The sequence below is a fragment of the Erpetoichthys calabaricus genome, chromosome 16 (assembly GCF_900747795.2).
Source record: "Erpetoichthys calabaricus chromosome 16, fErpCal1.3, whole genome shotgun sequence".
Classification (NCBI taxonomy): domain Eukaryota; kingdom Metazoa; phylum Chordata; class Cladistia; order Polypteriformes; family Polypteridae; genus Erpetoichthys; species Erpetoichthys calabaricus.
The window spans coordinates 50,329,599-50,342,990 of NC_041409.2; the positions used below are offsets into that span (position 1 = coordinate 50,329,599).

Consider the following 13,392-nt stretch of genomic DNA (forward strand, 5'->3'; position numbering starts at 1 on the left):
CAGCTCATGACCATAGGTGAATATAGCAATTCACATTAACTACATATTTTGTGTTATCTTAAACTGAAATGCTCCTGATCAAATCTCTCTGCCAAGTGTGTTCTCATGGTATTTACTGACCTGTGTGACAAATTACTTAGAAGACCGTTGAACATAATCGCACTGTCTCATCACCACATGTAGAAAAATAGATGGACTAATCTTGTGAGTTTGTTGGATGTGCAGTAGATGCCAGCATGACAGAAAAATAAAAAGCACATTACCTAATGACAAACTGTACTAAAATAAAAAGAAGAATGCTGTTAAATTTGGAAAAATCATGAAGAGAGTTGACAGCCTAAAACCTTTGTATTTTGTTTGCTAAATTTCAGACCTCCACATTCAAGATGCCACAAAGATAAGCAATGGCAAACTGAACTATGCAGAGGCAATAGGGACCTGAATGTCTCATGTGTGGCACCTACTAAAGGTATTGTCTGAATGATGTCTGCAGTGTGAGCTGTGCATCCACGCATGTATGCAAAATATAATACAATTTATTTTTGTATAGCCCAAAATCACACAAGAAGCGCCGCAATGGTCTTTAACAGGCCCTGCCTCTTGACAGCCCCCAGCCTTGACTCTTTAAGAAGACAGGGAAAAACTCCCAAAAAAACCTTGCAGGGAAAAATGGGAGAAACCTTGGGAAAGGCAGTTCAAAGAGAGAACCCTTTCCAGGTAGGTTGGGCGTGCAGTTGGTGTCAAAAAGAAGGGGGTCAATACAATACAATACAATACACAGAACAGAACAAATCCTCAATACAGTATAAAAATAAACATTTTAGAAGTTCGGAGCAGAATTTAACAGTAAATGATATCACATAAGAAGATTTGGATATATTTAGAGTCCTGGAGACCTCATCCATCAAGCTGCCTCCCCCATTTGGCCATTCCATGGCTGAAAGAGCGCTGGGCCAGCCGATGAGAGGACCCCTGTTTCCCATGATTCCTGCGATCCTCCATCAGGGATGGCTTTACCTTAGGCAGGCAAAACAACTTGACAGGTGGGCTGTGGCACCAAGTGCCACATTTGAGTACCGAGAAGAGAAACAGATTGCAAAAGAAATGGGGATGCACCTCGTCAGGTCTAAATTGATTTTTTTCTGTGTCAGATCTGTCAATTCAGATTATTTCCTAATCTTTTTTCTTCAGTCTTGTCTAAAATGAGCACAGGCCACTTAAACTAGGTAATATTTTTACTCTTGAACATTGTTTTACCTTTGCCAGTTAGCCAAATTTCTAAATCAAACCCTCTAATGTAAACTGTAACTCTTTTAAATATATTTTAAATGTCACATAAAGCCATGCATATAAAAATAATGGATTTTGCTTACAAAGTGTTTTGGCTAAATATCTTTAATTTCTCAAATCAGAACTAACAAATCCTTAGTTTCGAGTCCTGTTTGCAGAGTGTGTATCACCTGTTTCACATTTGATGTGAAGAAGGATTACTAATTTATATTATTATAAAAAAGATTACCAACAATGATTAAAATATAAAAAATCACAAGTCTAATAACTTGCTTATCATTTATGAACACCTAGAATCCATCACATCAGAATGTTTTATCAACTTGAGCTACAGTTAGTTTTGTGGTTCTTACCCTTGTGAATTCTCTTCCTATGCCTGTCCATGAGGTTTCAGCATTTACATTAAAATCATTCTGAAAACTCACAATTTCTTCCTTAAATTGCAATCAGCAACACCTGTAATATTTTATGTGACTTTTTCTGGTGTAATGTAGGATGTTTTGTACAGCACATTATAGGAGCATTCACCATGAACAGCACTATTCCAAGACTTCATTTTCTGACATTGCATTACCTTTTTATGTTTAATGTACAGTCCTGTTAACTATACCTTCTATTTCCTTTATTATGTCCACATAGCGAAATGTTTCTTAAAGGTTTTCAATAATGCTAAATATAAAAATTTAATATACAAAATTGGCACTGGCTGATTGCTGAATTCTAAAAGTCAACCAGATACAGTGGGTCCTTGGGTTACCACATCTCGACATGCGACATTTCAAGTTTACAACACTCACTCCCATAAAAAGTTTTAAAAATTGAGATGTGAGAAGGAACAAAAGGTAAGGATTTGTTTTTACACTCATTTTTTCTGTTACTACAGTACAGTGCACAGTACAGTATATTTATGTAATTTTCCTTTTTCTGTGGTTTAGTAGTGTCTTTATGTTCTAGATTATGATTTTGCAAATGTGTTAGGATAGGTAAGTGAGTTAGGCTAGGATGTGTTTCGGCTTACACCAAAATCTGGGTTACATCACTGTTGTAGGAACAGAACTGTGTCGTAACCCGAGGACCCCCTGTATTTGTAAAACTGGGATTACTTATGAAACTGCAGAGAGGTGCTTTGTTATAAAGATCATCTTCTTCATCCCTGTAGTTCAAAGATTTCACATAAATAGTTGAAGTAATCCTTCAGTACTGCCTGCCTGTTTAGGCAAAGTCACCCAAACATGGTTTAAAAAACGTGAAACTAGGCTGTAAAATGAAGGCATCATCCTTAGTTTTAATAAAAAGTGGCATAAAGGCTGAAATCATCAAATTCACAACTTTTACCTTGAAGGTTTGCCAGGAGTTAAAGCAGAGAAACCTGCAAGAAAATTGAAAAGAGAGGGCATGTTCACTGAAACAAGTTTCTGACCTTTGTCTTTGAAGCTGGGTGTCTAGAGACCTTTCCATTTTTGCAGACACAGTTGATATCTGGCATAAAAGCAGAAACGCAAATTGTTAGATTCATGAAATCCTTTTTTATTTATGGCCTCATGCTTTAACTTTTAAGTTAGTCAAATTGTGCTTACATCCTGATTTTAAGTGTTTAATTAAGTGCATTTAAGACTCTGTTAGCACCATAGGATTAAAGATAGAACAATCCATATTGTCTTTAAATTTAGCCTAAACAGATATTTATCAGTTGTTTTCATTTTTAATTTTGAAAAAATCCTTTCAGTTTTGGTTGCACTTTTATTCTCACTCTCATCCATTCAGCTATGCTAGAAAGTATTTTATTAATGTATTAATGTCCTTTAAATTAAAACTTGTAGCTTTCTATTTTGCAAAGAGAATTATGTGGGTGAAACAGTTTGAGCTTCAAAAATCTTGTCTGAGCATCTTCACATGAGTAACATTCTGAAAATGACAATCACATAATTAAAATCAACATATATGTATTTGATCTAAATTGTGATCCAATAATTTGATTTTTTTCATCTTTTCAATAATCTGTGCTTCATATGCAAAAAAAACTGAACTGATGAATAAACCTATACAGTAAGTGTAAATGATGCTTAAGATGGCATTACCTGTTTGTAGTGTTCCTATAATGTGGATTTGTTTTAATTTTACCTAAAGTACTTTTTCATTTGTGCATTTTTTTTTTTTTTACAGATGCCCCCATTTTATGGATTCATTGAAATAATCTGGACATAAGTGCAATGGTTGGGGCACAAAGCCAGAAGTACCCCCTTTTAATTGGTACTTACAAAAGAAAAAATCTAGAAAAAACACAAATTGGCTTGCACTATGCCAGTTACACAATGAGTGATCTTGATGCTGATTTCTGTCTGCCCGCCTGCTCTGGGTCAAAAAGACACCCTCTTGGCTACATTCTTTCACCTTTAAGGGCCCTGGCTCTCGGAGGGCAGGACTGACATTGCCCTTTGGGGGCAGGCCTAAGCCTCCTCTCTTGGTGCCTGCTCAGAGCTGCAGAGAAAGCAGGATATCCTGTACTGTTAGTGACAGTGCCCCCTCCTGCCTTGTAGTGATTGTTTGCCTTCCAAGTAATCCTGATGCACACGTGCTTGACATAGTCATGTGCAACAGTTTAAAGATTGGCACAATTCACCACCTGGAATCCCAGATTACAGATTCCTTCGAAATTCAATGTACAATTATTTTTGGTTAGAATTCCCTGGTATTAAAACTTTAGCTTCATCTTTTGACTTTGATGTAGGATTTTTCTTCAGCCTTGATAATAGTGTGTTTTGACTTTTTGGTTCCAGCCCTTGCCTATTTATATTAACTATGTCCCATTCCTGTTAAAGAATCTTCCATCCCATAAGTACCAAATCTCAAAATAAGGAAGGTTTTAACACTGTGGGCATCATGTGTTATTTGGGTTCTGCACAGATTTATACATAAAGTGTGTTTTAGTAAATAAAAATACATATTAGGCTTTTTACTTACTGTATACCGTAAAAAAATCAATGAAAGGTCATAGAGCTAATTTGACCTGTTACATTCTCTGATCATACCTTATTATTTAAAGAATGTGTCGGAAACTTATTCTGGGAATAAAAAGCCTGCACAAAATACCTTTATATATGGTATTTTAAAACATAATTCATTTTAGTGTCAAATAATGGTTTGGAGCTGTATACAAGGTGTAATTAATTATTTGGCTCTAATGGACTTCTTCCAATAAATTGTGAAGTACTTCCAGCTGTTTTGTTTTCCATTATTGTCACCATACATGCATAATCTAAACCTGCTCACTTCATTACCGAGTAATCGGTTACTGTTTGTACCTCTGCTGCATTGGTTGTAAGGCCAGGAACTAAATCTAAATAGACCGTGCATATTTACTAATTTCAGACTGAATAAATGTTTGAGTCATCCTAACATATTGTATATGTCAAAGATTTGCCCCAACACACAAAATGACATAAGGAAATGGTTCCATCCATTTTTCCTTGTAGTCCACCTGTCACAGCTGTGGTTCATTACCTGTTGTTCTGTCTGTTGCTGCGGTGGCTTCAGTGTTGAATCAGCTCCTGCTGGATTTATTAATCTCTCTGCCACAAGATGTGTTGCTGGTTCTGTCCAAACAAAAAAAAAAAAATTTGAACTGTCCATGGGCAGCACAGTGGCGCAGTGGTAGCGCTGCTGCCTCGCAGTAAGGAGACCTGGGTTCGCTTCCCGGGTTCTCCCTGTGTGGAGTTTGCATGTTCTCCCCGTGTCTACGTGGGTTTCCTCCCACAGTCCAAAGACATGCAGGTTAGGTGCATTGGCGATCCTAAATTGTCCCTAGTGTGTGATTGGTGTGTGGGTGTGTGTGCCCTGCAGTGGCCTGGCTCACTGCCTGGGGTTTGTTCCTGCCTTGCGCCCTGTGTTGGCTGGGATTGGCTCCAGCAGACCCCCGTGACCCTGTATATAGCAGGTTGGAAAATGACTGACTGACTGAACTGTCCATACTACATTGCATTGTGTCAAACAGCCATGCTGCAAAGGGCCATAAGGCAAACAGATAATTAAGAATTTCTCTCTTTCCTTTAATTTGCCCATTTGTTAGAATTGTAAATAAACACAAAAAGGGGAATCGAAAAGTATTATAACCTTAAATATAAACTGTCTCTTTGAACTGGGATATAAAATGGTAGAGAAGAATAACGTCTTAGATATGAACTTACAGAAAATGATGAGTCACTTGCCCACAACATCAAATACACAATTTTCCATTACAGTTTCATAGGAATTGGAGCGTACCTGAATGGTATGAATGAGCCCTAAACAGGGTGCTGATTTTGCATAAGGCACTTATGCTTGCTCCCACTGAGCCAAATTAGAATTGTTAATTACGCTAATATGCACATCCTTGGTATGAAAGAGGTGCATCAATTGCCCAGAGAACATGGGGGAAAACATGCAAACTAAATTCAGACATTGACCAGGCCTGTAATTTAACATGTTCACTGGACAGGTAGGGTGGCTGCTCTAACCATACTGTAGATAAATGCACTTACTGTATATCTTAATTTCTTGTTTGGTTTTAGTTTTCTATGGCAATGTCTTCAATTATCTTCATGAATGTAGTAACTGGATTTCTTCTCTTGTTAATGACTACTTTACAGTAGCTTATAATCTGTTATATGTTGTGAGCTTCTGATGAAGAGTTGGGGGTAGATAATGTACATAAATAAATACTGACCTGCTTTGCTAAAAAAGTACAAACAGTGTGACAGGCATCAACTGTATGGGGGCCGCCAGGGGGACCTGCAGAGCCCTTCATTGGGCTCTCACCACACCTGAGAGTAATTCCAGGTCAGATTAATGAGCCACGTGGAACACTCCCAGGGCCATCATAAGAGGAGCCACCTCATTCCATTCAGACAGCCAGAGTCGGGAGGAAGAAGGATGAAGCTTGTGAGGGAGGAGTAGAGGCAGAAGGACTAGGAATTGGCAGCTGAAGGAAGGACTGTGTTGTGGTGCTTTATGTGCTGTGCTATGGGGAGCAGAGAAAAGTGCTCCTCAGCTGTAAATAAAATATGTGTGCTGGACTGGAACTTGTATCTGCCTGTCTGTGTTGGGTTAGGGTGGCTATACTCACCCTGGTGGTCCACAACAGATAATGCATTGTAGTTGCCACAGATAGTTTACATAACTTTAGGAATTTATAGCAAATTTACATAAACCATATTGCGGACACAACAGGACAGCACCATAAATTCATATATACTTTCAAAAATGTTGTGTATAAGAAAATTGAACAATTCGTTGCAGACCTTCCAGCACTAACACACATCAATTGATGCCATTGTCATATCTCCTGAATTGTAATCTACTGTGCATGAAAAAAGCCTAGTTGTGTTCCGTTTTGCAACTCCATTATAAAATATTGTTAAAAAGCACTTGAACAAGGTCTACTAACTTATGTAATTGCATTCTATTATTGCTATTACTTTTGATTATAGCTCATAGTTACAAAACTTTTTAATAAGCAAAAGTGTAATAAATGAGTCTTGGATGAAATAAGTAAAAAATGTGAAATGCTGATCTTTCGTATCAGTTAACTTAGTCGTTGAACGCACCTGAATGTTACACCATTCGTACATTGTCTAATGTTTTTAAATGCATGGGGCAATAAACAGTCTTTGTCTGCCCAATTTTGACAAATCACCATTTGAAAGGAGTTTCCTTTTTAGTTAGCTGTATGCACCTGGTGTATACTAAACATAAAGTTGTTTTTTTTAATTTTTGTAGTGACAATTACTGTATTTTTAGATGAATGTGAGAACCAATGAATTATGAAAGATGAGCAATTATTAAATGAGCATTGCATTTGTTTATGTTGTGTGAGCATTGCCATTTGCCTTTTGTACATGATGCAAACATTTTTGGAAAGTTATCTTCACCACTGATTGAGAAAATATGATAGTAGGATATAAACTCACTGTTGACACTTCTCTGGATTGGTAGGGATGAAGATAGTCCCAAGGGAAGAGACATCCTAGGATTTTCCATTGTAGTCAATGAAGCTTTAATGTTGTTCACCGTAAATCCTTGGCTGGTGGCTATAGTCTGTGTGCTGACAGTGTGAGTACTTAGGGGTGCAGACAAGCTTCCATTACGCCCATTGTCAGATGGCAGGTTGTTCATGGGCTGCCCATTTAGAAGGGAGCATAAGGGGCCATCATGTCCATTCACTGGAATGCTTGCGGTGATTGCTTGCTGGTGACTCTCCAAAGGAGAACTGAGGCGCACCGGATGTGAGGCAGCTTGGGGAGTTATTATTGTCTGATTACAAAGAGGAGACCGCAAGGGCTCAGCTGGTCCAATGAGATGGGCTGAAGGAGGGGTTGATAGCTGCTGTAAGTGCTACATAGTGATAAAATAAGAAAAGGAGAAAGACGTTACACTGTAGTGAGTTTGGCAATCTGTTCTAGGCTTAAAATAGGAGATGAACACAGACACTAAGAAGTGTGACAGACTACTGCTGCCCAATAAGCTTTGCATTTCCTTTGAGATCCTCTAGAAAACCATCAAACAAAGTATAGCAATATTTCACAATCGTACCTTCAAACACAGAATAGCAGTTTTCAAGGTGCAGAGAAACACTGTTTAAATCCTAAATCAGCAATTTGTATTATTTATGGACCCTTTTTACATGTATTTTATTGAATTTCTTTATTTGGTACCATTGGGCTTTGCCCCTTGCTCACTCGCTCGCCAACCCCCCGGCCTGCGCTACATGCTAGCCACTTTGCAGTTCAACCGTTCGCATATGGGGATGTGGATGTACAATTTAAACAGATTTTTATTTTCATGGGAACCGTTACATATGCATAATAGAACTAACTATTTTACATTACAGCGAGTAATTAACCATATTAAAAAATAGTAAAACGTAATAAATTGAAAGTAAATTATGTTTCATGTTGCGTTAGAGGTATTCTTTGATTGATACGATTTCGTTCTGTTTGACTTTGAAATTAACACGCAAATACTTTTTAAACTTACACTTTTACTGTAAAACTTAAGACAAAACAATTTTTTGAATTATATTTTCATCAATATTGCATTGAATTTTAATTCTGTGTTTGGACTTTCATTGTAACAACGCAATGTATAACTGCCCGTGATTGAATATTGTTTCTTTCTCTCTACTCAATAAAAAGAATTTTTCGAATGTTTGGCTCTGAGATTTGTTAATTGTCTTTGCAAAAGCTACCCTAATGGGAAGATTTTAACGTTTTAATACGAATGGCATATTAAGATCTCCTTTGTTGTCTAATGTTATCCGTGGAAGATTACCAACATTACTTTTCTTGGATACATCCTTCTTTCTACAGTAATTAGTTTGTTGAAAGACCGGAAGTTGTTAACAGTTGTAGATATTTTTCGGGATATTGTAAGTTGATGTTTTCATGTTCCACATGATCACCACCAACTGTTTCAGCATAGTCTATTAATACGCATTTAACCAATTTGCCGTGTAACCAATCGACAATTTTTGCATAAATTCATTTGGCGTCATCGTTTCTCTGTGCTAGGATTGCCCGTGTACTTATTTTTTCTGTTGATAACCCTTCATGATGAAATTCTTCAATAAGATTTGGACATAATACATCTTCTTTAACTGGAAACTTAGAGTGAGGAAAACGTAAAAATTTATAAGAGCTGAGAGAGCAGGAACTGTGTCTGACAAAATCATTCACACCAATGAGAGGTGAGAGGACCGTGTGGTGGTTGAATATGGTTGAGAGGAGGGCGTGACTTGAAAAAAATCTCATGGCCAAAGTCTCGCGGGATTTGAAAATTTTTTTTTATATAATAGAGAGATAACACACCAAGACTTAATACAATTATCGTGTAGTTTTAGGCTTTGTCATATTTCTATAAATGATTCCCTTGTAGCTTAAGACAATTAATAAGGGTCACACAAGGAAATTAATGGTAGGAAATGTATTTACAGCCTTGAGACTGAAAAGTCCAGCTCTTTTATCACTAGGGACACAACTCAAAATTATTATAATTGATTATTGTTAATATTATATTTATTATTAAATCATACAAAGGCTGGTAAGTGCTGCTCTTGCTCAATTTTTGGGATGTTACCACAGTCTTCTCTGGAGTCCACACTGATTTTTTTAAATTAATTTTTGCTTGTTTTAAAAATGATATCACAATGAATGAATTCCAAGTAACTCAGAAAAGTGTTAGTACATTTTACTCATATACAGTGAAATCCTCTCCTAATCATCTCCACACTGGCTTCTAAATCGAGAGATCACAACTACTTACTAGGTAATGTTTCCTTTACAACCTTTATTGCCATACCTTCTGCGCAATGTTCTGCATGCAATCTGCCCCACTATTGACTTCGATCAGAAGGTCATGATCAGTCGGCTCTGGAAGTAGCTTGCCCTCATATTTCAGCTGCTTGTGTAACCGAAACGGGGCATCTGGTGCCTGGCCTTGGAGAAGTGCTGGGCTAAGGAGCTGAACATTAGGCAAGGCTGCTGGGTGTTGGATTTGGTTTGAAGTCTGGAGGGCTGCAGGACTGTCAGTTTGTGACTAAAAGAGACATGTGGTAAAGCAAAAACGTCAGCAACACCAACTCCAACCTTTTTTTTTTTTGTATGTATCATCAATAGTTTTTATTTCTACTCCCTCAGTTACGAATAATTGATTACAGGTAATGTCAGTCCAGTTAATTTTCTACTTCTACTTTTCTACTTCTGGATCTTTCCACAGGATAAGCAATGACAAACTCTGATCACTCATATAAGATAGTATGAAAACTGCATGATAAAGCTTGTTTTACAGGACTTCTGAAATAATAAACTAACGTGAAACTGACAAGATGGATTTCAGACAAAAAATCCTACAGTTAAGACAAATATAAAATGGAAGGAGACATTTGAAAAATTAAAGCACCAATAGTTTCTGATATTTGACATTTGAATTACATTGACTAATCCATTACATTTTACCAGTAAATATTTTTTTTAACTAGCTAATGTTACAAATATAAATCTTACAATATCAAATGCTAGAAATCTAACAGTGGGATTCTCTGACAAACCAGATTTTAAAATCATGTTGTTACAATGTGAAAATATTGTGAATTATCTTGCAATCTTGAAACTGGATAATGGAGGTACTTTTGGTAAAAAGCCACTAAATTAGATTTCTGTTTTTGCAGTGGTATCAAATAAATATTAAGTATCGTGAAATTTCACTGGTATTTGTACTGAATACTAAAATTCTAGAACTGTGGCATCCCTAAAGCCCTGTATGAGTGACATCCACCTTTGAATGACTGACCCCACCAAGATTCTAAATTGTGGGGGTTATTTTTCTCATTAAAATGTACATTAATCCTGGAGGTGGTTTAATGTGGATAATTTACCTGATACTAAGTAGTATTCCTTATATTTTAATAGGTTTCGATCGGAATCTTCCTGAAATAATATGTATTGGGTAACTGGTACACAAAAGAGTCCAAAAAAAACTTAGAAGAACTCTCAGAACTTGAATTCATGTCAATTTCAGTGCCAACTGACATCTTTGAAAATACCCACTTTTAAATACTGACCTCAATTACCAAACATTCAATTAGATTATTTCTGCATAGTTAAACCCCACACAACATCACAGAAAAATAACATTTTAAAGTGAAGAGAAATTACGAGCTCTGGTAATGTTAGGAAAAATTCAACTTGTTAATAACATTTAGAACTACTGTGTATTAAATTTTCAAAATATGATTAATGGTGGAGCAGCTTACCTGTTGTTGTTCAAGTAAGTCATTTCCATCACAGTCAGGTTGGCTGCTTTTTGCTGGGCACCCAGTTGCTAGTGGCTGAAAACCTGTAGACCCTTCAGATGGTAACAGTGAAGCTGAGGGCTGGTTTTGAGCTGGGAATGTCGTTGACTGAACACCATGAACTACAGGTTGACCATTCATGATAGAAACAGAGGCCAAGTCTGGAATGGATGCTCCTGGGCCAGGCTGTATGCTGAGTGCGGGGCCTAAAACTCCAGAGCTGTTAAGTACAGTTATCTGGTTACCAAGTGAAGTTGTTCCAGGCAGAAGGGTCTGGGTTGGCTGTACTGTATTTCCATTCTGTGGCCCCGATGACTGAGTAGAGAAGCTACTGGTCAGCTGTGTAGGCATTTGAAAGATCGTAGGAGCACTAGTCTGAAACTGGAAGGGTCCAGAAAGGATTGCACCCTGCCTAACAGCAAATTGTCCATTTGGTGTTGTGAATACTTGACCGAAATTCAGCTGACCAGAGGGGGTAGCTAAAAGCTGGGTAGTATCTACCAGCGGACCAGAGGTGCTATGTCTTACCACTGGAAGTGGTTGAGTACTAGAGCTTTGGTTAGGCAGGAAAGACCGAGCAGAAGGTGCTTGAGAGATGGAAGGTGAAGAAGTTGTGGCAAGATGCCCAGGAAGAATAAATTGGTTTGGTGTTGGGAAAATGCCTTGAGGCTGGATAACAATGCTGCTTGTCTGGTTCAGGAGCTGCAGGCTGACGGGTTTGGCAAGACCCTGAGAAGACTGTTGTTTAACAACATTATTATGAGCAGCTGAGAGCAGGAAGTTCTGATGAGGATTTCCTGAAACAAACGTCACACCTGCTGGATGCCTGTGCTGCTGGTTTGGGCTAACTGTGGTGCTGATGGGTTTAGGACTAATTTGAACCAACCTGGGCTGAATGCTCACAGGCAACTTAGGCTGAATTGGCAGAGGAGCCCGTGGGATAAGAAGACTTGACCCCATGTTTGCTCTGATGGCATGGGAAATTGGGGTACTGCTAAATAAGGAGCTGCCACTAACATTTGGTACAGTTTTCTGGATCAGAACACTAGAACCATGGGCAGGATTGAGAGCAAGCGGCTGCTCTGAGGTTGGGGCAGGGAACACTGTTCCTGGCAAGAGACTCATGAGCTGTGGCGGTGTTGGCTTTCCAATTAAAGAAGGACAGCCTGGTCCAACTGCCATCAAGGAAGGCTGAGGAGGCTCCACTGCAGCTTGCGTGTCCTTAGGTACATTTTGCAGGCCTGTCAATTGAACCCCACCAAGGCCTGAAACCATTGGATGCACAGTCAGTGCTTTTGGTAAGGCATGTGAAGGAGGCTGTAGTAGAGTACCCAGGTCTGCATGTTGACCATCTGAGGTCACATACAGTGGTACGATATCTGCTGGCTGAGAGCCAATGGCCCCAGCTGCTAATCCTGCCTCTTCTGCCAAAGTCTGCTCCGTAATGTCAGCCTCTTGCAGGCTCTGCTGCAGGATATCACATGCCTCTTTCTCCTGCTTGTCCTCCTGTTCCTCACAGGCCTTCTCCATGCAGGCACCATCTTCGCTTGAATCCTGTGGAGGTGAAGCCAGAAGTGCTTCCTCCAGGAAAGAGAGGTCAACACAGTTGGTGGGCTGGTGATTTTCCACAGGAGGGTCATCTGCAAGTATGGACACAGGGCTCTGAAACAATAAAGTAATAGGGATGAGAAGCCACTCGGCAGAATGTAATTTTATTGGAATTAAAGAGGAAAAGTCAGAGAATTGCTAAAATCAATTTGCTTTGTGTTCTGTAGCAACAGTTTAACATAGTGACATTTTTGACAGTACACTCATATTTCCATTTAAAATTTACAATTTTTACTCATACAAACGGTTTGGTCTTCTCAGCGCAGGTAAACCAATTAGAAGCACCTGCATCAGACATAGTAGTTATCATGTACTTTCAATATGATTTTGTGTGTTCTTAATTTTTTTTGTAGGCTTCCCTTTCCAAACAGTTTTCACAAATGAATCACTGTAGATTCATTACCTGGGGGATATGGGTGTAGCTTTAACCACAACTGAAGAGAAGACTAATTAAGAATTTACTGCTGCATTTGAAATGTTATCAGAACAGCTGATATCCTGCAAAATAACTCTCCATTAGCACATCTGTTGATATTATTTTAAAAAGAAAGACAGATGTACAGTCGATAATGAAGCATGCACATGAAAAAATATCTTTAATAAATGGCTTAGAGCAGTGGATTTCAACCTTTATTTTTCCAAGCTCCCCTAGAGAAGCATGAGAAAATATT

The 13,392-nt window shown here is 38.3% G+C and overlaps 1 protein-coding gene across 1 annotated transcript in view; it reads right to left on the bottom strand.

Annotated features, from left to right (window-relative positions):
- The window catches only part of si:ch211-168d23.3 (BRD4-interacting chromatin-remodeling complex-associated protein), a 45,295-nt gene that overhangs the window by 9,081 nt on the left and 22,822 nt on the right, over positions 1 to 13,392 (bottom strand). Inside the window, exons 6-10 of the mRNA XM_028821387.2 lie at positions 11,075 to 12,775; positions 9,622 to 9,858; positions 7,236 to 7,659; positions 4,792 to 4,883; positions 2,711 to 2,769 (exon numbers count right to left, since the gene is read on the bottom strand). Coding sequence (XP_028677220.1) covers positions 2,711 to 2,769; positions 4,792 to 4,883; positions 7,236 to 7,659; positions 9,622 to 9,858; positions 11,075 to 12,775 — 2,513 coding nt within the window. The remainder of the gene's footprint in view (positions 1 to 2,710; positions 2,770 to 4,791; positions 4,884 to 7,235; positions 7,660 to 9,621; positions 9,859 to 11,074; positions 12,776 to 13,392) is intronic.